We start from the raw sequence: 27,352 nt of genomic DNA, 5'->3' as shown, positions 1-27,352 counted from the left end.
GAGCAGAGAAAAATATTACAAAATACATAAAGAACCTCCCTAATAAGAAAGAAAGTTCGCAGACTCGGTAGTGGGAGCCTAGCTACAAGATACTGATCTGAAGTGGATCTTGAAATAAGTATATTTAAAATGTCCAAATTCACCAAAGAAGGGACTGAATCTATGTTGCCAAGAATAGAAGATTAAACAAACAAAAGAAAACTGGATGGATTTGAAAAATATCAGAAAAATACAGTATTAACAAATAAAGTCAGTGACAGAATTAAGTTGAAGACTACATGACTGAAAAGAGAATTAATAAATCCACAACATGGAGACAAAAATAAAAGTTATGAAAACAATTAAGAGATACCAAAGATCAAATGAGAAGTTCCAACCAGAGTTCCAGGAGAGATGAAGGAAAAGGCAACAATAAAAGAGAACATGTCTGGGAATTTTCCAGAACTGAATACACACATTTTTAAGTAGTAAATTCTGAGCTGGGGTGGGCGGTGCAGGTAAATCCTCTGCAAAGGAGCCAGTGGTAAGAATAACTGTGGCTCTCAACATTTTTCCATCACCATATACCTGAGAGTTATAGCCCATCCTCTGGAATAGCTGTGTGTCACTGTGCCTTGGTTTGCGGGTATGGAGTGTGTACCTGTGAAGAGAGACAGCTGTGCTTCTTGGCATGGCAGACAGCAGAAGGCGCAGATGCCAAGCCCTGGTGACACACCTGAGGCAGTGTCTGTCTTGATCCTCACCATGTAGCTCTACCATCCACAGCAAAGCCTGCACATACTAAGCACTCAGTATTGGCGAGTTCTTAAATGACTTAACAAATGCAGTCTAAAATGCCTCCTTCCTTTCCACCACAGAGATTCACAGATCCCCAAACCCTTGGAATCTCCTTTTGAATGCTAATGAGCTATCTGGTGGCTTCAGGCTCTTGGATAGCTTTAAAATGGGGGCTGGTTGCCAAGGGAACCAACCTTATAATAAATAGAGTGTGGGAACTTTCAGCCCCACCTCCTGACCAGGGACTAGAGGTTGGGTTAGTTAGGTTAACTAATGATCATTGATTTAGTCAGTCACGCCTTTATAGTGAGGCCTCCATAAAAAGCCCTAACTGAAGGTTCTGGATTGGTGAACACACTAAGCTGTTGGGAGGGTACAGATCCTGGATAGGGCATGAAAGCTCCATGTGAGCCTCTTTCTTTTTTTTTTAATTATTTTCTTAAATTTGAAAAAAAGTCTTAAACTTTCAGAAATGTAAATACAATACAGGAAGACTATTTTGGGTAACAGTTTGAGCATAAGTTGCTATGTGACTTCATCACTCTGGAAGTTTCAGTGCAGGTATCCTATAATCCAGGGCATTCTCCCACATCACCCCAATACAAACAAAATCAGGAGATTGACACTGATACACTGTCACCAAATAATCCTTAGGCCTCATCAACAAAGATCCAGTTCATCATCACATTTTTACTTAGTTTCTGTGTTCCTTTAGTTTTCTTCAACCTGGGACAATTTCTCAGTCTTACCTTGACTTATATCACTTGCCTTTTATCAATGATTGAAGTGTAGAGGCTACTTTGTAGAATGTCACATCGTTGGTTGGCTTGATGTTGCTTCGTGGGTATATTTAGTTTATATATCTTTGGCAAGGATATCACTAAAGTGATGCTGTGTTCTTTTTATTTTGTTTTCTTTTTGTTTGATACTATCGTGTCACACAATTTAAGTTTGTCCTGTTTTTGGAAATTTTTAAATTTTTTTATTGTTATGTTAATCACCATACATTACATCATTAGTTCTTGATGTAGTGTTCCATGATTCATTGTTTGTGCATAACACCCAGTGCTCCACGCAGAATGTGCCCTCCTTAAAAACCCATCACCAGGCTAACCCATCCCCCCACACCCCTCCCCTGTAGAACCCTCAGTTTGTTTTTCAGAGTCCATCGTCTCTCATGGTTCATCCGCCCCTCCGACTTACTCCCCTTCATTCTTCCCCTCCTGCTATCTTCTTCTTTTTCTTTTTTCTTAACATATCTTGCATTATTTGTTTCAGAAGTACAGATCTGTGATTCAACAGTCTTGCACAATTCACAGCGCCCATGTGAGCCTCTTTCTACAGACCATGTCTTACACAGCTCTTCCATTTGGCTGTTACTGAGTTGTATCCCTCATAATAAATGTATAATAGTTAAGTAAAGCAATTTCCTGAGTTCTGTGAGCTGTACTAGCAAGATCTCAAACCCAAGGAGGAGGTTGCGGGAACCCCTGATTTACAGCCTATCAGAAGTACAGGAGGCCTGGCGTCTGAAGTGTGTGTGTGTGGGGGGGTAGGTGGGGGGGTAGGGGACTGGCAGTCCTGTGGACTAAGCCCTTAATTTGTGGTATCTGAAACTAACTCTAGGTTTATGATGTCAGAACTGAACTCAATTTTAGGACCCAACAGGTGTAGGAGAATTGGTCAGTGTAGAGAAAAAAACCCCACATATTTGGTGTAAGAAGTGTTGGGTGGATACAGCAGAGAGGAAGATTTTTTTCCTTTTATTCACCAAGCTAAGTACTCAAGTCCTAATATTCTGTGCATCTATGAAACATTGGAACTCCCAATTTCTTGATAATATAATTATTTTTCTTCAGGAACATAAAACCATATCACAAGCCAATATATTATCTGGATAAGTAAACAGAAACAAACTCGAGGAATGTCAGGATTTAAAATGCTATCTCTGTTTCTGCAAGTAATTTGGTTATTCCGAAAACTAATGTCCCTGCTATGAGGAGTCCTTAATATCACTGCACATGAGATTTCACTTAATTAAAACTTAACACAGAATGCAATTTCTAAGAGTAATGTATTGAAAAATGGCACTTTTTCTTTTTTTAGCCATTAAAGTACAGGTATTAAGTCAGAAATACTATTTTAGTAGACTAAAATAATTTTGTTTATACTTAAAGATTTTCAGAGAGACAAATATTTCAACTTAGCTTCAAACATATTTAGATAAATACAAGGCAGGCAAAAATGCATTCAATAGTGTCTTGGAAGGCAAGTCTGGATTTATCTTCTATTCTTCTTTACTTGGCTCTCAGTCATTGGAGGGCTGACCCGTATGCTACCTGACCCTGGCCCTCTGGCTTCTCACTGGATTTGGCCAATAGAAGACAGGAGATGGGAGTGTGGGAGGAGAGGCTACGGTATTTATTCCCCTGGATCCCTCAGTGCTGGGACACAGTTTGCTAGGGACTACCTTTGCCTAACAAAGAACATACACACACAACACAACGCAACCACACACAGCTCCCTTTGAGCAACCCTCGGCCACACAGTTGTTTAACTACTCTCTCTAGCATAAACAATCCTTCCTCTGAGCCAAAAGTCTGCATTTCATTCACTCGAATTCATTTTTGCCTGTTTCCTATTTGTTTAAATGTATCTCAATTGTTTCTACCCAATTTTCCTAAGTTACATTTGACTCATTCCAGAATGAAGTTAATTCTTTGCCTGATAGTATGGAATTAGACTTAATGTATATTTCTTTTTTTTTTTCAGTAGAATTTTCACACTCTCAAAAAATTACTTAAATATATGACATCTTTTCCTGTTGTAATTAAAATGTTAGAAACCAAGCACATTCGGTAGAGCTGTTTAGAACAGGAGTCTGGACTAAGGTATCAGTGAAGTTAATAGGCATTATTTCTGGTTATGCTTCCTTCTCACGCATTTAAAAAAGTCTACTAAGTTTCCCCCAAATGTGCTAATCTATATTATTTTACAATTGTAGACTTTTGTTTCAATCCCTTATCAAGGTCATTCTCCCCAGTTTTATTTTTTCAAGACACATACTGGCTTTAAGAAATTGATGGTAGATACCATGCTATAGCTTGGAGCTTTTGTTCTTCCGGCACCTGCTACCTATGAACTTAAACGCTTTGCATCTTCTTTATCATGTCTGTATCTCTTGTTCCTATCCAAAGGGCACAAGAAAAGATCTGAGCCTGAGTGTTATGGCTTAGCAGATGAAATAAACTGGAGCCCAGGGAAATGAACTCCTCAACTACTACTTGGTCAAATCAGAAAGAAAATTAGTCTAGATGCTAATGATGATGTGTGCTCAGCATGCCACGTGGCACACGATCAACCCTTACTGAGATGAAAGAAAAGCAGGAGCTATTAACAATTTTAAAGCCATATTGGGGAAACTGCAACCCAGAAAGTTAGCTACACGACTGGTAATTAAACACTCTGCTAAGTCATTTTTTTTCCATGTTAGTGTTTCAATCATTATTGAACCTAAGAAAATATGTATTTTTATCTTCATGTAATTATATAAAATATTTCTTAAGATTCTCCAAATTAGCACATCTTTCTCTTAGCTTGTTTTCTTTCTCTTCCTATTTAACAAGCACTTGGGAAAGAAATTTTCACTAGTTGTTTCCTTTCAACACTGTATTCATGCTACATTTGGATGTTAGGTTTGCTGCTCTTTATACAGACAGGCAAGACGCGATGCACTCTAACCCACAATTAATGTCAAGGTAAGTCCCATTTTCTCTTGGCCTCTCTCATCTTTTTGCCTCCTACCCCAATGGCAACACACCAGCACCAACAGAAACAATAGTCACTGAGTCATTCACTTAGATTGTGCTAAGTGTTTCTATATTTCTTCACTGCTTTTCAAATATTTCCTTCCAAAGAAATCTTATCCCAGTGACCGATACTCAAAACAGAGAAGAGCCCAAGTCTCTTCGGGCTGTTTTGACAGAAGCTGCTTTATCTCATTTTATTCTCCAATGATGCAGTGTATTATTTACTATTATCATCTTTATTTTAACTGAGCTTTGGAGAGCTTTAATAACTTGCTCAAGGCCACACAGCAGTAAGATAGTGGAGTCAAAATTGCATTTATTCAATCAACACATAGTTTTTTGCATGCCTCCTGTGCGCTAGATAGGACTCCTGGCACTTGGCATACATCACGGAATAAACAAGCAGACTTCCCAGTCCCTGGTGGAACTTATCCTCTATCCTAGTGGAGTTGAATGCAAGTCTGTTTAATTCTAAGATGGTGTGGACTTAATAAGATACTATCTTGGCTCTCTTTGGATTCTTTGGTTTTCTCTTTCATTCAATCGCTTTCCTGACATGGACAAAAGAGGTATAACTCAGCTTTCTTATAGAATATTTTATCAGCTTACATTTATATATTGCAAAATTAACATCTATCTGCCCTCATGCTGCCAAAAAATTGCCAGCAACTGCTAACTTTGCTGTGGTGCTTTGAAACCCACAAAGCCCATTTATGTATATTCTCGTTTCTTTCTCTTAACTATTTCACAAACTATAACCAGCTCTCAAATTACGATCCTGTCTTGTGGTTTGTAAAGGACAAAGTTATTAATGGGGATGTGCATCTCAGTCTACTGTCTGAGGCATGCAAAATGTGTTTATTTTCTTTAAGTTAATTTGATTTACCACTGAGTTTCATATCCTGCTCAGCTAATGGGAAATTCAACCTCAGTTACTGCTGGGGCGCCCATTCCCAAAATCTTGCCAAGAAAACTTAATATTACATTGATTTGATCCTTTTAGTTCCAGATCATGCTTGGAGAATGGGAAATCACTGATCATTGCTGAACATGGGAAATAGATCTGTCCCCTCCTGTGGTCTTACCACCAACATGGATACTGCCAGGTAGAAAGGTGTGGGACCCCAAGATTTTGTAAGTCTTGGATCTCTGCTTCCACCAAGGTCACCTGAAATTTCTCTTCTATTTTTCCTCAGTGGCATTTTCTTTCTTCTTACCCTCCAGGATACATGGAACTAGCTCCTTAAGGGCTTGAATTTTGCAAACAGATCTAGGAAGAAAGGGCTCTTGCAGGCAACTCCTCTTGACAACCATCATAAACTCTCTTGAGGCAGAGAGGCTTAGAGTTGAAGAATTGCTTGAGGATATTTACTGGGGAGAATTTTATAAATGAATACTTCAACAATTCTTTTGAGATATGGCCTGCAATTAGGGACTGTTTACTATTATGAGCCAGAGACTGTGAGAAGCACATTAAGTGTCTAATATCATTCAGTACTCCCCATATCCTAATAAAGTTAGGCCAATTACTGCCCCATTCTGCAGGTGTGGAAAACGAGGCTCATAAAGTTGATGTGACTTTTCCTGCACAGCCAGTGATTGGCAGTCAAGATGCTGGGCAGGTCTGAGCTCAGAACTACTTCCCTTTACATCTCCTTCCATCCCACTTACCTTTCTCGACAATGCCATTTCTCTAATCATTGAGGAGCTAATAGGGGTTGCCCACCACATTTTGCTGCTTATATTATTAAAGGAACTTTCCAATTAAATGTTCTTGGCTTCTTTTCAGGTGCTGATCAAGGCAGTCTGTGGTGTTTGTGTGGTGTTTTACTTCAAGTCTGGACAGCTCTGTCCCTGGTCAAGTTTCTCTGTGTCAGGCTCTGTGTTTCCTGTATTGAAAGTGTGGGAAGACATTTCCCTATGGATACCTACTAAAAATCTACATTAAGAAGACCCACTCCTAGATATTTGAGTTCAGTGAGTCCAGGGAGGGCTCTGGGGGTTTATCTTTAGCAAAATTTCAGGTAATTGTGGTGAAGGTAGTCCACTGCACCACTTGGAGGACCACTGCTCTAGCCTATCTTTTCTCTACTTTATCATTAATATTTATTCAAGTCAATGTTTGGTTACCAGGAACAGAAACTCTCTAAATTCAATTATAAAGGGAGTTTACTGGAAAGGAGGGAAAGGTGACATTATGAAAAAGAATACTAGCGAGTCTACTTGAGAATTGGATAATTGTCAAAGAGCTATTCTATTTTGTTTGCTGTCTCTACGGCTCCAAGGGTCCTTGTCTCCTCCATTCACTGGAGTTGTATGAGGGTACATCTGCTCAAGCAGACAAGCTTTGTCCCGCTTGCCCATGGCCTTAACTTGAGAAGCCTGAACCGAGTCCTATATTCAACATACCGCTGCATTACACTCAGTAATTACAATCTCTATATTGTTTAGTTCGACATATCAAACAAGAATCTGACTAGCTCAGCTTAACTATCCATAGATCAGGTGGCCGCCCTGGTGTCATAGTTGGAGGTTATGTAGGCAAGTGGAGGGGTATATGGTTCTGTGTTGCAAATGTGCCGATGTGCGCCTACCACTGAATCAGGAATTACAAGCATGAGGGAAGGTTCTTAAAAAGATGGCTGAGGGTGGGGGTGAAATCAGAACCATGACTCTTACAATATCACTGTCAGGGAAGTCTTCTTAAGACTTTACTTTTGGGGCATCTGGGTGGCTTAGTTGTTTAAGTGTTTGACTCTTGATTTTGGCTCAGTTCATGATCTCAGGGTCCTGAGATGGAGCCCCACATTGGGCTCTGTGCTCAGCGGGGAGTCTGCTTGAGGATTCTCTTTCTCCCTCTCCCTTTGCCCCTCCCCCTACTCTCTCTCTAGGAAATAAATACATAAATCTTAAAAAAAAAAAAGACTTTTACTTTTTATCTTGCCAGTTCTTAGCTCAACTGCTTCCAGTTCTAACTGCTCTCTAATAAACATGGGGCCGAGTCAGAACAGTTCTCAATATTCAAGGCCATCTGTGACCTGGCTCTCCTGTGTCTACCTGCAGTCATCCTCCTACAGGAACCTTCTTCAGCAGGTAGGTCTCCTCTCCTTCTACTCCTCCAACATGCCATGCTTAAACTAGGATTTTCCATTTTCTCTGTTTGCTTACTTTTCCTTTAAAGTCCCATTAAGCCTATGAAAACTTTCAAGATTGCTCATCCGTCTCGACCATTCAAACATTTCCTATGTCACCTATTCTGATCTTCATTACATTTGGTCCTGTGCCACCCTGTTTCAGATCTCTCATCTTATTTCTCCAAACAGAGTTCTCTGAAGGCAAGAATTAGGTCACAGACTGAAGGCAAGAATTAAGTTATAGACAGGTATCTTCTCAAGAGCCTAAAAGAGAATCACACAATGTAATGAGGCCACCAAGAAAGTGAGACAAAGAGCTGGAGGAAAATGATTTCCTGTTGGCATAAATATCCTTTGAACTTAAATATTATAGGTCAATCTCACTTTTATTTTTCAGTCAATCCATCTAAAAGATTTGGTCCATCTGATATATGATTTCCTTCCATTTTACTGCTTTCTCTTTTCTTTTTTTAAAATTTTATTTATTCAGTTGAGACACAGAGATACAGAGAGAGAGAGAGCACTGAGCAGGGGGACAGGCAGGGGGAGAGGGAACAGACTCCCCACTGAGCCAGGAGCCTGATGTGGGCCTCGATCCCAGGACCGGGATCATGACCGAGCCGAAGGCAGATGCTTAACCATCTGAGCCACCCAGGTGCCCCCTTTTCTTTGTTTTTTAATTAAACACTTATTTAATTAAACACTTATTAAATAAATAATAAAAATCAAGAGAATCAAATAAAAAAATCAAGAGAATCTCAAGCAGACTCCATGCCAAGCATGGAGTCCAACATGGGGCTTGATCCCACAACCCTAAGATCACAACCCAACCTGAAACCAAGAGTCCGAAGTCCACCTGACTGTGCCACTCAGGCACTCCACTGTTTTTTCTTTTCTATCCCAAGTTATTTTCATTCAGCTTGTTAAGTTAAACTCGATAACCACTGATAATTACATGGGACCTGTGCTGGTAAAATTTCAACAAAAGTCAGACTTTAGTTTAGATGTCATTGTTAAAAAGAATTTTAAATGAAAGGAGACAAGGTACCATGGCAACATACATACACAGTCTAATTAGTTTTAAAAGAAATTACCTCATAGCCAAGTAAATGTCCATTGCTTAACTTCCAAGGAATGGTATTCCATGACACTTCAATTTCTGAGGAAGATAGGCTATTTGCAGACACTTGAGACGGAGCTATTGTAGGCTCTGTTTGGCAAAAGAAAGTGAAATACAATTATTATTTTGGTAGTTAATTTAAAAATCTATTGAAGCTCTTATTTTCAAAAAAGCATTTTAACATATTTGAAAATCTAAAAAAATAGTTTATCAAAACATGTGAAAACATAAACCATGTCTTGATCTATTTCCATGCCTTAGGAGTAGATGGGCTTCTCCTTGCTAAACAGCTAAAGAAAGCTCTTCTTTCCTCTGCTGCACTTTTTTCTTAGTATCTTTTCTTCCCTTCTTTTCCTCTGTTCTCTCCACCAGGTCCTTATTTCTCTCCTCTTCATCCCACATCTCATGCTTGGGCACTCCAATGCCCATAAACACTGCCTATTTATTTGTTTGTTTGTTTGTTTAACTTTATATTGCTAAACAAAGTCATGCTCTACAGACTTCATTTATTCAATAAGCATTTAGTTAGTGCCTTCTGTATCCAAGGCCCATAAGGGGGGCACACTTCAATGAGATGGAGCAACTTCCAGGAGTTTACTGTTTTGAAGGAGTAGACAGACATGCACAGAACTTATTACACAACAAATATCCCTTTGTAATAAACAACTCTTAGCTTGAGGGACTGACAGTGATTCTCCTCTCTCAGGGGCACAGCTCTGAGCAGGGACTTCCCCTCCAATAAGCATTTCTGTGTTAAATGATCCCCCTTTTGGGCCGTGCTGATTGATAGTGAGGCAGAGTCTTGGGCCAAGGAAGGGCCTATTAGATTTTCTCTCCTGAGAATTCGAAACTTGGTTTGGATAGATGAGGAGTACTTGAGGCCAGTCCTGGCACCCTAGAGAGGCAGATAGTTTCTGAGGTCCCAGAGCTTTTCTTATTAATGATCTTTATGAGGTATGCTGTTTAAATCTCCCTTTGATTCAGTAAGTCCTAGTATATTTCCAACAAATCCTTCACTTTTGCATAGATAAGTCAAATCTCTTTCTGATGTCTGGAACAGAAAGACCTTTACTTAACTCATCAGTGGTGGCAAGAATAGTTAATAGGAGGAGGAAGGTGCAGGGGGAGAGAGGGTAAAAGCCTGTGGTTGTCTCTCCCTCCAACCTCCAGCCCTCCCAGTCCCAGATGCACAGGGTAGGTGGTGTCTAAAAACTCCCTGGTTAACTGCCATCCTTCCTCAGACCCGTGCCCTTGTAATGAAAATCCTTGGCTACTACCGGAAATGGTGTCTGGCTATGAATATGAAGGCTCTTTTTTTGCAAAGGTTTTTATACCAGTTTATTTTTCTCTCAGAACTCCGTAGAAAAAAAGAGGATAAGAATAGTGTCTGGGGTAATAAAAAATTGAGTCATCTTATTATTTTAGACATGACAAGTGTGGATGACTTTCTGAAATTTACTACAAGGTCTTAGGGTAGAGAAGACACTTGAAATCACATTTCATGAGTTCAGAATGGTTAAGAGCCAAGGCTTTGGGTTAAAATACTTGCTTGGTAAGTCTGTATGGAGCTTGGCAATGTCTTTCATTAAACTTCCATTTTCTTATGTATAAATGGGCCATAATAATAGTACCCACATGTAATTCCTCCTTAGAAAATCCAAATGAGATAAAATCTGGTGATGGTAAGCATTCAACACATGTTAGCTCTTGCCATTCTTATTAAGTAGAACCCCATGTGATAGCCAATATTCAGCTGCCTTTGTCCTATAAAATGGCAATTTCATATGATTCTCCTAGTAATCATATTTTTTAAAGAGATACCATAGTTGGGGCAGGTGTAAAAGAAAGGCAGAGAGATGGCATGGGTCCACAGTGGAGTATGTCTGAATATATGCTGGCTGGAACTGGTATATCACATCGTTAAGCTGTACATGGCACACCTCTTCATGTCATACTTCTGGCCTTCCTCTCCATTCTGCTAACGTTCTATTCTCAGGTCATAGGAAACACCGTAAGAATTGAGATTAGGGCATTTCCAAGAGAATAGCTTCATCTTATCCCCAAAAGAAGAAGCCTGTGCTATGCCCTGCTTCCTAAGCTGGAATTCAGAATGTATTCCTCATCCACAGATTGTAACCAAGAGTTACATCCTCTGGCTAGCTACTGAGTCTTGTACTTCAAGTCGGCATGGTTGATGTTTATTACCTGGACTGTGAATCTGTGACTTCAGTCATTATAAGAAATTTATCTGAAGTCAAAAAGAACTTCCAGATCAGTTTTGGAAGCATTAGTGGCTTATTAGGTTGGAATAGATACACAATCCACATGGTCTCTATACCTTCTTCAGCAGAGAACACTGTTGTCACCGGGCTAAATGGTCCTTCACCTTTGTTATTATAAACACCCACTTTAACTTCATACAGTGAAAATGGCATGATGCTTTCATTCCTAAAGACATATCTTGGGGTATCAGGAGATGTGACCACTGTCTGGATCCAGTTGGTAACTCCAAGAGGGCGGAAGGCAACAACATAACCAAAACCTTCACCGTTCTGTAGTTCTTCGGGAACTGGCTACAAAGGCAAGACATATTAAATCACCCTTACACATGAGGGCAAGGCAAAAGTAAATAGAGCTCTAATCCTTAGTCTTTTGCAAAACCCATCAAATAACAATCAACATAGTATTAAGAGGTTATATTAAAAAAGGAGAAAAAAGGCCAGTGGCAAGTCAGCTGCTTTTAAAGAGACATATGCCACTCTTTCATAGCCATCCAGATAACTAACTGGAATTTTCTAAAGTTATTCAGATTTTTTGAGCATCCTGTAGCCGCTATCTGAGTTATATATCATAATATATACTTTCAGTTGAATATACCTCATCTCTTGAGTCAAATAAAAATCATCTAACCCCTAATGTTGGCTTTATGGAAAGAAATTACCCATTGATCTGATGATTAAGTACAAAGGAGTAAAACTATAAAAAAAAGAAAGTAAAAACAATGTATTAAGGTCAAAGCTGTATTTAGATCATGTCAAAAATTCCTACTGCACTCCATCATGATCTCTTAACTTTCTATTTTTCCAACAACATCTTCAAATAACACAGCCAATTCTCATGCTTTCTGACTGTAAATGTGTTAATTACAATTTTTTCTAATTACAACATAAAGCAAGAGCTGACAGCGTGGCCAGGAAGCAAGCACCTGCTGGAATCAGTGGGTGTGCATCATCAGCGGGGTTACAGCTGCATGGAAAGCCATGAGGACAGCTTGAGAGCAAACAGCCAGGACTTGACTCTCACCCCTATGTTTACTAGCCAAATGACCCTGAGCAAATTATTTAATATTCTCTAAGCCTTAGTGTTTTCATCTGTAAAATGTTGCAAGAGTGAAACTGAAAAAAAAACAAAACAAACCAAAAAAAAACAGTGCTAGAAAAAATGATTAGCATAGAGTGAGCTACTAGTACTACTACCACCACCAATAACACTACCAGCACCACGCAGGAGGCCATGATGGGAAGAGCAAACCCCGCAGGGGGAGGGTGCTGTCGAGACACTTACATCCCAAGTTATCACCAGCTCAGACCGGCTTCCACCTCCTCCACTGACTTCTGAAGGAGGCACTTCCGGAACTGTGTAGGTCAGACAGACAGAGATAAAACCCTATTTGCATTTGGTAACATTTATCTGAAAGAAGATTCAATGTTGCTTATTTCTAATGTCTGAAGTAATTTGATCACTGGCACATCATACACGTGTGTGTGTGTGTGTGTGTGTGTGTGTGTGTGTGTGTGTCTGTATCTGGATTATGTGAAACATGCGTGCTATATATATATATATACATATATATCTTTGATGAGCTCATCAAATAATTTATATTTGCATGAAATTATCATAGACTCACAATATCTCAAACAATAAGAAAAAATGACTCAGTATAGAGGTCAATACAACAAGGGAAAGTGATTCACTGGGGATGATGGGAAATGAATCCAGCACGAACATTCCACAGTAGAGATATAACTGCCGTACCGACATTGGCTTTACCTAAAAAAATGACCTAGACTCAATTCCTCAAATCTTGTTATGAGGTATTCTTTATAAACCTCACATGGGCATCAGATGCCTTGCTTATACTGAGAACTTTATGCTTAGTCATTTCTATGACACAACTACAATAGAAGTCTTTGTTCCCAGCTGTATCCACCATATCTAGGAAATGCTGAGCACACAGTAGATACTCCATAAATATGTGCTGTATGAATAAATAAATGGACTACAAAGATTGGCATGGTTCCCCTATTTCTCACAATTCCTGCCATAAATATCACATGCATTGTCCTGAGTAAAAAAGCATCATTAAAATTACTGAAATGTATTCCATGACTTCTGTTTTGGCTCAGTTCTTAAAGTAATACACTAGCTATACTTCAAACATCATTTTAATTAATATTAATCAATCTTACAGATTCTGAAAAGGAACGTCTATAGATCCTCTCAGATGCCTCAGTAATGTGACATTATGTACACTTCCTAAGTTTCAGTTTCAATGTTAGGATATTTTTAGAATTGTAAAAACAGTCTTAAAGGTAGTATTAATAGTTGCCTGAAACATAAAATTTTAACAATGATTCTCTCTTAATCTAATAGTTGAGGGGTCAAAATATTCCTAATCATCAGTCGCTTGAGCTCATTCATGGAGCTTGGTGGTGAAATGAGATTTCCTGGCAGCAGAACTCCCAAATGTAATTATCCTACCAATTTGTCAATGCTTGTTATAAATGAAAACAGCACTTCCCCTGTTAACAGGGTGACTATGTCAGATAGTAATTATAACCTTAAGTGACAAAAACATATTCACTCAACATGCACTAATGAACGCTGATGATGGACTGAACTTCTGGAAATGTCGCATTACATCAGAATCACTTACACGAGTGTCTTTTGACAAATGCCATATGGCCAGTTCTGCCATTAGGTAGGTCAGAAAATTGCAACAATGGATTATTGAGGTTAATCCCCTGTTGGCCTGGAGACCAAGATCGAGAGAAATGGAAGTACACACCCAGGGAAACCTACTAACCCATTTTACTCAGAAAACAAAAACACTAACCTGCCTCTTCAGTTCTTACTTTTTCTGAGGGTAAACTGGGTTCTCCACCTCCGATTTTGTTACTGGCTACAACCCGAAATTCGTATTCCACCCATGGATTTAACTCGACTACAGTAGCTGTGTGTGTTTTCCCATCAATGACCTCAGGCACTAAAAAGGAATATATCAGAGAAGTAACAGTCTGCAGGTCTTAGCACTGACTTAAAATCCATTTATATGTACTGATGGTATTTGACTCTTCCCCTTTACCTGTTGTGGCAGTCTGCCAACCCACGGAGAAAGGTGTCCTCGCCTGGACAGAATAGGATATAACTGGGCTATGGTTATCTGTACCTTCTTTCCAAGAGAGTTGGGCTGTGGTATCTGTAATTTCATCTACCTTCACATTTTCTGGTGGTCCAGGTGAACCTAAGGAAGGCAAAAACGCAAACGGTGGGCAGCAATTCCGTAAATATCATCTTCTACCCAAGTGAAGAATGTCACATGATCACTGTAATACTGACAACTGATCGTAATTTCAAAAAAACTTAGGGAAAAAGGGCATTTCCCTAGCAATAAAACTACCACGTTTTCTTTTTGACATTTCTGCTGTTAGATATTCAATCTGGATGAGAGTCAGTAATTTCAACATCATAGTATTCTAGGGTTGCAAATGATGCCCACTTTTTGAGGGTTTCTGCACCCTTCCAAATACAACATCGTTTACTTTTGGCATGATGCCTTTTCCTTTAATCTACCGGTACAACTCTGTAGTTCCCAGTTTTCTATCTAGAACTGTTTTAGTCTATCACGCACTCTGGTCATTTTTCAGCTCAGTAGCAAATCAGTACCTTGGACAGTAACTCAGATTGGCAAATTCTCTCAGGCATTCCGGATGATCCTGGTTTTGTGTACACACTACACATATACACACTATCACTATTCTCTTTCATATTAAACACTATCGCTGCATTAATGACATGCTCAAAAATACATCAGCTTGGCAGCAGCTGTGAAATACTTATTACAGTGAGAGGTATTCGAAGGGCAAATTCTTATCAACATAGTCTCTGGTCTGTTTGGAGGGGGGCATCAAATCAATAATATAACTCACATGCTCACATGTGGTCTGACGGTTTTTCCTCCAGTAAGGAATGATCAGTGAAGATGTACGATTATTAAAAAACAAAAACAAAACAAAACAAAAAACCACTGAGGCATTAATGTCTACCTCTTACGATGAGGTCGGCAGCAGACGAAACACTGTCCACCCCCGTCTGCACCATACACACATATTTTCCACTGTGTTTCAGCTGAATGTTTCTGATCATTAAATCACCAGATGAACTCTGTTGGAAAAAACAGGTAATGAGAACACTGTCATTTTGAAAAAGGAAGAATCTTGAAGGCTGTAGCCAACATCATTGGGATGAAACCCATATTTAGAGAGAAGACCAAGGAGGTTCACGACTGTAGATTGCTACGGTGGAATGTATGGAAATAAAAACAAGTTAAAAACCATATGTGCTTGCACACATAGATTGCTGTAGCTAAATAAACGACAAGCTTTCCCCTGGGCATTTATGGCTTCAAAAATAAATAAGGGCAGAGATTATGGTCTCTTTACTTCCACTAGGGTGACACTTCTTTTTGTATCCACTGCTCAGCACTGGCTCAACTCTTCTTTCTGGTTCTAACTTGTATGCAATTATCTGCCTGAAAAGAGGAGGGAAGCATTTAGGTATCTGGTGGGAGATAAATATACAGGACAAGAAGATTACCATGGTTGAAACACTTTTCTGAACACACTGATGCTTCAAAAGCCTAAAGCTGTTTAATTCTTTCACTGCAGAATTTAGGAACAGTCAGTATGAACCCCTCAAATAAGAAGAAATTACAACACTTTAAACCCTAAAAGTAACAGCTGTCCATAAAGACATTTGCTGGCATCCTCTAGCATCAATTAATGGAGCAAATGTATTTCTAAAAGCTCAACTTCAAATGGTCCGCATTTTAAAAGAATATAAAATCATGTTCATAAAATTATTTACTGCAGGCCAGTTCCATGCATTAGTAAAAATATGGATGAAAATAAAATGATTTGGGAAGCAAAGCTCTTTGAAAATGATCACTGACTGAAACACCTCTAAATGGTACACAAGAGGAAGCAATAGTGTTTATCTTATTAATTAAAAAGATAGTTTTATTCTTGGGTTTTCCTAGTATTTTTTGAAAGATGGATTCTACTATCCGGCTTTTAGGTAATTTCCTAAGATCTCCTACAGGGTAATTCCTTAAATATTGCTTCCTAGGCTTTGGATTCTGAATGGGCTATATATTCTCTGTTGGTCAGATTGTGTGGCTTTTGCCTGAATGTCTTGAGTACTGGGAGAAAGCAGATGGGAGGTGATTGATGGCTGTAATTAAATGATAATCCAAAAACTGTTAAGTTTGCACATTTTACTTTCATCAAGTTGAACTTTTTTCTTTCCCTCCCTCTCTTTTCTCCTCAGGGTTATTTAGAAATTTATCCCCAGGACGAAACTTTCAATGCTTGCTGACCTTTAGAAACTCTTCCGGTTTTATGAGTTCCATATACTCACAGGAGGTTGATTATCATTTCTATAGAAATCTCTTATTTTCAGGGAAGTAAGAACTGTTACTATTAAATTCCATCAAGGCATTGGGTGAGTTATAATTCTTCCCTAGGTTTATTTGCTTATTTTGAAAGCAGTTCGGTAAAAGAAAATTGGAACTGGATTTTCTTTATGTCCTTAGACACATAAATACATCTTTTAGGCACACTGGCTGGTTATATTTGTTGAAAGAATAAGGAAGAGACAGATACTGGATGTGTCATTTCCTTTCACTTATGGTATGGGTAGGTGAAGAGGGGAAAAAACTTAGATCGTATCAAAACCAAACCACCTTCCTGAAGAAATGTAGTTAGGCTCACCATTAGGGGAAATATAATTTTTAATTATCTATTTACAATGTAGAGTGAAAGAAGGAAGCAATTAAGTAAGACATGTAGACAGTAGGAACCACTGATTTTTTTTCAGCACTAACATGAAGTTGAGTAGATTAATACATAAATGGAAAATAAAATTTAGCAAAATTTCGAAAGGATGCTCTCTTTGTCTCTTTCAATAAAACATATTTGTATTGTTCCTCTTCAAATGCTTCTTCTTTCTTACTGTATCTATTCTTTTAATGGGTCAGTATACAGAGTTAAGATTCACCTTAACAAAAGTTCACTGAGTGCTTGCCATGTTAGGTTCACTCCAGGATAGAGAAGTATCTAATATATGGTCTCTGCCCTCTAGAATATAAGTAAACCCAAGTCAGGGTAACAGATATATACATGTGAAGCAAGCTATTTTTATAAGTTTCGAAAGCTTATTTAATGAAGGTTAAATAAATTTGCATGGCACAGACCATTTGTAGATAACTTCAGAATAAATGAGAAAATTTCAAGTCCTGCTGAGGATGTGGAGCAACTGGAACTTGTTATACTAACAGGAGTATAGATTAGTAGGATCATTCTGGAAAACTATTTAGACGTATCCACTAAGGCAGGACATATGTATAATCTATGACCCAGCAATTCCACTATTTATACACCCTACAGAGATGTATGTATATTCTCACCAAAGACATTTACAAGAATATTTGTAGAAGCGCTACCCATAATAGCTAAAAAAGAGAAACAAACTAATTACTGTCACAATGAAGTAGATGAATTACTGGAACACTCATTTAAGGAAATATTATTAGACCATGCAAATGAACTAATGGTAACTATAGGTCAACATGGCTGTCTCAAATTCAAAGATGTGAACTGGATAGCAAAGAGCACATTACAGTAATCTATTGTATCACAAGCATGGATTATGGTTGCCTTTCAAAGGATGGGTAGTACTATGATGAAACACCATGAGGACTTCTGGGATAAAGGTCATGTTGTTTCCTGATTTAGGTGCTGGATACTTGAGTGTGTTCAATTTGTAAATATTCATTGAGTCATACACTTATGATCTGTGCATCTTTTGGGTAGAATATAATGGTTCTTAAAATGCAGTTATTGTTACATACAGCTATATGTTTAAATGTTCCACATTATATAGGACCACAAGCTAGTATTATAATCAAATAACATAATTATAATTCTAAACTCCAAATTCTTTCACACGAATGAAACATTTACTACTAATAATTTAAGTAATTATGCTATTAATTAGAATATCCTATTTCTTATCAAGATGTAACTGAATATTTCAGACATTAAAAAAAGATAAAAAAGGAAAGGAATTCCCAAGGTAAGTTTCATTTATATTCCCATCCCCATCAATTTTTCATTGTTAACGGTTACAGTATAGTTAATTGCTGATTAACTGTGATAAAGGCGAGAGAAGAGGTGTATCAGAAAAACACAAGTAAAATTAGTATACTGTAACTCAGTAAAGCTGAAAAAATTTGTCAAAATGTGGTAAAGCAGTAATCAATAGATTATTTCTCAACAGGTTTATCAATAAAATTGCATCCATTATTTAGATATATTTAGATTCAAATAAAACATTTTTAGGAACACTATTAATTCTTTGAATAACAAATAGATTGTAGATTGTTATCTATTAATTTAATTTGTTAGTATTTCTTTGTATTGTTTTCCTAAACTCTCCTCCTCCCCCTCTGCCCCCTTCCTTCAAATACAGGGTATCAGAACTGGGCAGAGGTAGAGTCAAAGCTTCATTTTTTTTTTTTTGACATCTCCCATCCCTATTTACCTTAATATCTCCCTCTCAAAGGACAACAGTGCAATTTCCAGTCTTTCCCTTTTCAATGCCACTGATCAGAGATTTACTCAGAAATGGAGCTTTTAGTAGTGGGACAGGCCTATTCTGATGGCTTACACTGGAGTTTAAGAAGCAGGAGACATTTCCCTAAGCTACACGAATTTCAGATCTTTGTGAAATGTCCTATCTTTTAAAAATAAGATAATTCATTTAAAACTATCTCTTAAGCATCCAACTGTACTTTAGTCTCTGGGGATACAATGGTGAAAAAAACAACAGTCCATATGTTCATGGAGTTTACAGTTGAAAGACAGATTAACCATATGACTACAACAAATCAATGTAAAATTATACTGTAATAATGCAAGTTTAAAGTACATAGAGCAATCTATGATTTTCTGGAGTTCTGGTGAACTGATAGTTGAGCTGAGATTTGCAACATGAATACAAGCTATCTAAAAAAAGAGGGTTATAAAAATGGTTTATATTAGGGCACTTAAACATACAAAGACCCTAAGGCAGGTGAGAACGTAGTCTATTTGGGAGTATGAGGGGAGAGAGGATATCAAGATTAATCCACAAATTGCTCATTTGTCCCCAGAAAACTTAAACTTCATTGCAGATCATTTCAGGTTCATGTTTACACCTTGATGACAATAAAATTTTGAGTTTTTTTCTACTTAAAAAAATTTTAAAGCTTCGCTAGATTTACTTGATCATCCAATTATTTGTTCATCTAATCATATAGATGTCTCCTAGAAAAAAATTCCATTTCCAGAACATGTTACAGGTATAAACAGTAAGTGGATTTATAATCCAAATCATCTTTGAAATAAATGCTAAGGGAAAATTCAGTGTGCATGAAATGAAATAGAAGAGGAGCTTATTAACTTTTTCCCCACATTTTCTTAGATGATGATGCTAATGGAATTTCTGACATAATTTAAAAACCACTCTGCCCCCCAAAAAAAACAAAAACAACTAAACAGTACATGATGTGATAACCCATGCCAGGTGAAAATAAATAAGCAGATAGATCATTAATAATTATAGGTAGGCTGAAAGTACACTGTGCTATCTACCATATGCTAAAAATCAAGGGATAAAATAAACCTTAGAACTCAGGAAACCTCTCGAACGGTGCAAATGTAGCATAAACTTGCAGTATAACAAATTATCAGCAAAAAACGAATTCCCTAGTAAGCTCTCTCAATGTAAATGCTGCTGCTAGGCTGCCAAGAAGCATAATTTTCCATTTTAAGGGGGGAAAAAGCCTTTGATGGCTATTCGGGAGGCAAGGTTGAATAGGTGGTCTTCCTCCTTTTCGTCACTTTTTACGCAGGCTGTTACTGCACAGATTCCAATATTAATCATTCATCCCATCGCTGGGTTGCCTTCCAAATCCTGACACGGCATGTAAATCATACGCAGGTGCCTTGAAAACAGTCAAACCTGCTGGTACCTTCTGGAACCTGGGTGGTGTTTTCCTCCATGAAGGTCCCTGAAGGAATTGCTGGTAGACGTGTATTTCTGACCAACCAAATTAAAACTTGCCCCCCACCAACCCAAAACAGCTGCAGCAAGGTCACTATCCATTACAAATACGCACTGTTCATACAAGGAATAGAAATAATTAGCAGCCACGGAAACATGGAAAAAAGGTCCTAATACTAAACAGTCCTAGTTTTGTTGACTAACAGCTTCATTTGAAATTGTCCAAAGCTTGCTTGTCTGAACAGGTGATGTTTAAAGGCAGGTAATATGGAGTCTGTTAATATCAAAATTTGCTCAATATTCTTTGATACCAGCAAACTGGAATAACTGCTCCATTACTGGATTGAGAATGCCAGCTTGATCCATCAGAACTATTTTTGGAAGAGTGACACATAAAAAATGATAAAAAACTCAATCAAAGGCACTTCAGGCATATTTCAGGTTGTGTCCAATATCTGTTTTCTGTAAAGGGATCAGCTTTTCTATTGCAACATCAAGTTCATTATTAACAACATGGGACTTTTTTTTTCTGGGTGGTGGTGTGTTGATGGAGTATCTAACTAAGCATTTGTGCCATCAGGATGCCTCATCTTTGTTCTCACAGTAATTTTAACTCAGTGTATTCTAGTGATTTCATTCACTAGAGTTATACCTCTATAGTTGTGTTTTGCTATATCTTAGTACAAAGGCTCTTTATTTTTTTCTTAAAATTATAAACTTTCTTAGACTTCTATTTACATGGAAATTGATATGGAAAATGTATGTCTTCATCTTAAATGGAAAACCGCTGACCAAAATAATAGTTACCTGCCAAAATGAAAACAATGAGTAGAAAACAGTGCAAAGGAACACTGTCCAAAATAATGTAAATGGACATTAGCTGGACAAGTTCAAAGTGTCTGAGACTGAGACCTTTGCTCTCTTAGTTAAAAGGGGATTAGCTACTATTAGAGAACCATTAGTGACAAACTGAACATCATATTGAACCATTCTCCTTGATTTAACCTAAATGATTGAAACAAAATTAAAAATAGAATAGATCTCTTATTCTACCTTATTTAGTATTGCCTATGGGTACGTGGTCTGTGCTTTGCAAAACATGGGGCTACCCAGTTCACTACACCCAGCAGTTCTCAGTGTAGGCTGGACAATAAATTCACATGAATAGTCTTAAAAAAAATACTGGAAATGCCTAGGCCATATCACAGAACAATTAAATCAGAACAGACTAGGAAATGGAGACCCTCTACCTGATTCTAATGAGTAGTCAGGGTCAACAATTGTGATACCTCCTGAGATAGTCCATTCTTCATCTTTACTTCTTTTATAAATGAAAGGCTCTAAATAATCACTCACATCTTTTCCTAACCCTAAAATTCTGCAATAACTGCACAAGAAAATCATTAAGTTAGGCTGTTTACTGATGGGCTCATAAGCTGAGAAGAGCAATCCTATACATATTTTAATCATAGAGTACAGGTGAGAAAGCCAGTATTTGAAACAGGTACTGCAGGTCAATTGCAAGGCACATTTCCTTGTAATTAGACTGCCTTGGTATGTTCACCATAATTAAAAACAACAACAACAAAACCCAAAAGACACTGAGATAATTCAACATGCTGATAAATTTCTATAGATTCATACAGAAACTTACTGTTAGTCAACATGAATTACTCTAGGATTTCTCTGGATTTATGGGACAATTCTTTTTTTTTTTTTTGTGACTTAGGACAAGGCCTCTCTCCTTTTTTTAAAAAATTTTTTATTGTTGTTAATCACCATACATTACCTCGTTAGTTTTTGATGTAGTGTTCCATGATTCATTGTTTGTGTATAACACCCAGGGCTCCATGCAGAGCATGCCCTCTTTAATCCCATCACCAGGATAACCCATCCCCCCACCCCCCTCCCCTCTAGAACCCTCAGTTTGTTTTTCAGAATCCATCGTCTCTCATGGTTCGTTTCCCCCTCCAATTTCTCCCCCTTCATTCTTCTTATGGGACAATTCTGACACAGAATGAAAGTATTTCAAGTCATGAGAGACTACCCTGAGTAACAATTTAACTCATGGATCAGATCTCTCTCTCTCTTTTTAAATCCTTCTATTACAAGCTGAAAATTTAGTTAAGAGGATATTTGTCCCTTATAGAATGAAAAGACTAGTATATAAGAATAGGAATCCATTCATACACAGGAATAAAAAGTCATTGTTTCATGGAAACTTGACCAAGCTGTGCCAAATGTCTTATGTTTACTTGTAGTTCCAATTACTATTGCTGTGTAATAAATTACCCAAAAGTTAGTGGCTTAAAATAACAATGATCATTTATTCTACTCTGGATTGTGTGATTTGAGCAGAGATCAGTGTGGAAAGTTCATCTCTGTTATAAATCTCATCAGCTGGGGTGGCTGACAGGGGACTGGAAAGCCCATTTACATGACTGGCAAGTTGAGGTGGGCTGCTGGCTGGGAATTCAGCCATACCTGTGGGCTGGGGACTTTAGTTCCTCTTGAGGTAGACCTCTCCACAGTGTGCTTGGGCTTCCTCATATTATGGTGTCTGGATTCCAAGAGAAATTGTGCTGATGGAACAAGATAGAAATGCATGCATTTTTACGAACTAGCCTTAGCAATCACATAGCATCACTCCTGCTGTTTTTTATTGCTCAAGGCAGTCATAAAGGACTAGGTTTCAAGGTGGGAGGCATAGATTTCCCCACTCAGTGGGGAGGAGTGTCAAAGTCATTCTGAAAGAAGAGCATGTTGAATAGGGATGTTGTTAGAGCTATCATTGCAAACACGGTTGGCTACACTCCCCCAGAAATCTCTGTACCTACAATACTGCCTCTTTTTTGGGCGGCTGACCTATATGCATTATATATAAAATGGTTCCTTCATCTTCTGTCTTTTCCTTGGGTTCCTCCCATCAGGAGATCTGAGGGAAAGAGAACAGTAAGTTTGGGGTATTTGTTCACCAAAATTTATTCTTGCAAGGTTGTTTTGAGTGGCTATACCCAGGACCCAAAATAGGTTAAAAACAACAAAACAACAACAACAACAACAACAACAACAACCCTTGCCTGGACACCCTTCCTTTCATGTCAGTAGCCTCTGTGAGTCAGGAAAAGGACTCCTAAGCAGTCAGAGAGAATAAAATTATACCTTCTTCCAGAAGAAGTGCTCTGAAAGAAATCTCACTATGTTTATTACCACAGCAGACCAATGTATTCCATCAGTTTTCCTGATACTTCAGAAGTGTAGGTTTTCATCTCAAAGTCTTACTGAAGAAGATTAAGAAAAAAGACTAGGTTTTCATCTCAAAGTCTTACTGAAGAAGATTAAGAAAAAAGATTAGGTTTAATGTCAAATATGACTATTGTTAGACTATTTTTTTTGGTAAAGAGTATGATCTAAAATTTTAGAGTCAGTATAAGAAAAACTAAAAAATCAGAGTATTTACTGTAATTTAAAAAAATACCTAAAATTTCTGATTTTTGTCTAAAATTTTAAACTGCCCCAAAGGAACCATTTATTCTTTACTTTCTTATTTAGGTTCAGATCAATTAAATGGTATAATTAAATATTATGTTTTGCAAAATAGAATGATTTTCTTTCTGAAATTGGGACATAAAATCTAAGCCAACATGAACAATTACAACTCAATAATAAAAAGGCAAATAATCCAATTAAAAATGGACCAGTCACCCTGACTTCTGGTTTTTAGGCAGTGTATGAGCAGCTTGACATCACAGTCTGTTTTAAAAGCAAGTAAAAAGTTGAATGAACTGAAAAATCAACAACTCATTTTAGATCTGGCATGAAATGAGGTTAGAGAAAATCACTGCCTCCAACTGGAAAAAAAACAACAGGTAAATACAGAGAATCCTAATTTGCTGGAGTAGAAACCTACGAATGAGCAGAAACTTGCTCAGGAGCCAGTACTGGGGGTAGAGAAACCTGAGCTGTAATTGATGAATTGCTGGAGGGTCAGTGTGGACAAGCCTGAGAGTTATAACTCCAGGGAACCCAATCGTAGGGGGTTCCCCACATTTCTGTGAATTGTTCCTCCAGGAGCTCTTCGAGGTCCTCACAGTGAATACTGGGGAAAAATCCCCCCCATGTATCTGGCAGGGGAAGAGAACAGGAACCATTTACTATGTTGAAATAAACCAAAGCATTCTGTTCTTAACAACGCTTGCTTTCAGGAGAAACTATTTTACCAGAGCCTAACCTGCTGGGGTTTTTATCAGAGACAAACACCTCTTCTGGGGGAATAGAAATACCCAAATCTAGCTCCCTCTCACCTTCAACATGGGGAACAGAAACAGACAACTTCAAGCCCTCTGGACATCTCATCAAATGGGGGAGGGGAAGAAACCCGGGTGAAGTTCACAGTCCAGGAGAACAGGCTCACCAAAAGAATGAGACCTAATCAGGATTATGGAATGCTTTCCCTCCTCCACACCTTACACTACATTAGTAGTGGCCAATTTCCTGCTGTTCTTTTCTCCTAGTGCACCATCTGCCTTTCAACAAAAAATGACAAGGCACATCAAAAGGCAAAAAACACACTTTGAGGAGATTTAATAAGCATCAGAATAGGCACCAAGTATGGCAGGAATGTTGGAATTGTCAGACCAAGAATTCAAAAGAACTACAATTAATATGCTAAGGGATTTAATGGAAAAAGCAGGCAATATGCAAAATAGATGGACAATGAAAACAGAAAAAGGGAAATTCTAAGAAACAATAAAAAAGAAATGCTAGAGATAAAAAACATTGTGACAGAAATGAAAAATGGTTTTGATGGGATCATTAATAGACTAGACATGGCTGAGAACACAATCTCTGAGCTTGAAGATATGAAAATCAAATCTTCTAATACTGAAAATAAAGGAGAAAAAGGCTGAAAAAAAAAAATAAAATATTCCAGAACTGTAGGATAACTACAAAAGGCATAATACACACTTAATGGGGATATCAGAAGGAAAAAGGAAGAGAAAGGGAGAAGAAGTAATATTTGAAGCAAAAATGACTTAGAATTTCCCCAAATTAATGTTAGATACCAGACCACAGATCCAATAGCTCACAGAAAATCAAGCAGGATAAATGCCATAAAAATTACACGTAGGCATATTCAAACCTCAAAAGAAATCAGAGAATCTTGAAAAAAGCCCAAGAAAAAAAAACTTTACCTATAGAGGAAGGAAAATAAGAGTTATATCCAATGTCTCCTCAGAAATGAAGCAAGCAAGAAATCATATGGAATGAAATATTTAGTGTTGAGAGAAGAAACCCACCAACATAGAATTCAGTACCCTGAAAAGTAAAAGGAAAAATATACACTTTCTCAGGCAATAAAAAATATTAAGGAAATTTGTTGCTGGTAACCTGCCTTACAAGACATGTTAAAAGAAGTCCTACATAGGGAAGGATAATGATAGAGGTCAGGAACTTAGATTTTCATAGAGAAAGGAGAGAGAGTGGAGTCATATAAAATGCTCAATTAAAACAACAAAAGACAGAGAAAATGTGGAAGGTAAAAACAGAAACAAAGAACAAGGGCAACAAATAGAAAGTAAAAGAAATATGATAGATATTAATCCAACTATATTAATAAACTGTTTAAATGTCAATGGTCTAAATACACCAAGTAAAAGATGGAGACTGTCAGAGTGAATTAAAAAACAAGAACCAACTAAATCTTGTCTATAAGAAACCCACTTAAATATAAAGACACATATAGATTAAAAGTAAATGGGTGGAAAAAAAATATACCATGCTAACACTAATAATAAAAAGAGTGGGAGTAGCTCTAGATATAAAATTTTTAAAGATTTATTTATTTGAGAAAGACCGAGAGAAAGAACGTGAGTGGGGGAAGAAGCAGAGGGAAATGAGGAGAGGGAATCCTCAAGCAGACTCCCCACTGAGTGGGGTCCCAGGACCCCAAGATCATGACCTGAGCTGAAATCAAGAGTTGGTTGCTTAACTGACTGAGCTGCCTAGGCACCCTGGGAGCAGCTATATTAATTTCAAACAGAGTTGACTTTAAAATAAGAAAAGTTACCAAAGACAAAGAAAGACATTACCTAATGATAAAGTGGCCAATATTCCAAGACATAACAACTATTAATGTATATATACCTAACAACAAGGAACCAAAATACATAAAGAAAAAAACAGATAAAATTTTAAGGAGAAATAGATGAATCTGCTATTATAGCTGAAGAACTTAAAACCCATCTATCAAAATGGACAGATCCAATAAGTATAAATACAGTAAGAACACAGTTGAACTGAAGAGGACTATCAATCAACTGGATACAATTGATATCTATAGACTCCTTCATTCAACAACAGCAGATTATACATTCTATTCAAGCTCACATAAAACATTTACCAAGAAAGACCCCACTATAGGCCATAAAATACACCTTAACAAATCTGAAGGGAAAGATATCCTACAATGTCTTCTCTCAGACCACAATGGAATTAAACTAGAAATTGGTAACAGAAAGATAGATGAAGATAGCTGGAAAATCCCCAAATACTTGATATTAAACAGCATACTTCTAAATAACACATAGGTCAAAGAAAACATCTTAAGAGAAATTTAGAAATATTTTGAACTAAATATAAATGAAAATATAATTTATCAAAATTTGTGGGATATAGAGACAGCAATGCTTAGGGGGAAATTTCCAGCATTGAATGCATGTATTAGAAAGGAAGAAAGATATAAAATCAAAATCTAAGTTTCCATCTTAAGGAACTATTTAAAAAAGAGAGACATATCAAAAGTAAGCAGATGAAATGAGATAATAAGATTAGAAATCAATGAAATTTGAAACAGGAAATCAATAGAGAAAAATCAATGAAACCAGAAACTGATGATTTGAAAAGATCAATAAAATCGATCAACCTCTGGTCACGCTAATTAAGAAAAGAAAGAGAAAACACAAATTACAAAATGAAAGAAGAGGTACCACTATGGATTCTATAACATTAAAGGGCTAGCAAAGGGATACCATGAATAATTCTGTGTCAACCAATATGATTACCTAGATGAAATGGGCCAAATCTCTGAAAGTCATATTCTGCCAAAACACATATAAGAACTATAC

At 37.5% G+C, this 27,352-nt stretch overlaps 1 protein-coding gene across 2 annotated transcripts in view; it reads right to left on the bottom strand.

Moving 5' to 3' along the window:
* The window catches only part of CNTN3 (contactin 3), a 241,035-nt gene that overhangs the window by 16,830 nt on the left and 196,853 nt on the right, over positions 1 to 27,352 (bottom strand). For both annotated transcript variants that reach the window (XM_088021839.1, XM_028101775.2), the window contains 6 exons: positions 15,167 to 15,284; positions 14,206 to 14,364; positions 13,957 to 14,106; positions 12,405 to 12,475; positions 11,179 to 11,413; positions 8,815 to 8,930 (listed from right to left, as the gene is read on the bottom strand). In XM_088021839.1, coding sequence (XP_087877965.1) covers positions 8,815 to 8,930; positions 11,179 to 11,413; positions 12,405 to 12,475; positions 13,957 to 14,106; positions 14,206 to 14,364; positions 15,167 to 15,284 — 849 coding nt within the window. The remainder of the gene's footprint in view (positions 1 to 8,814; positions 8,931 to 11,178; positions 11,414 to 12,404; positions 12,476 to 13,956; positions 14,107 to 14,205; positions 14,365 to 15,166; positions 15,285 to 27,352) is intronic.

The sequence above is a fragment of the Eumetopias jubatus genome, unplaced genomic scaffold (assembly GCF_037043125.1).
Source record: "Eumetopias jubatus isolate StellerSeaLion01/CBP00866 unplaced genomic scaffold, mEumJub1_p1.0 scaffold_1, whole genome shotgun sequence".
NCBI lineage: Eukaryota > Metazoa > Chordata > Mammalia > Carnivora > Otariidae > Eumetopias > Eumetopias jubatus.
This window is presented reverse-complemented; position numbering and strand designations above follow the sequence as displayed.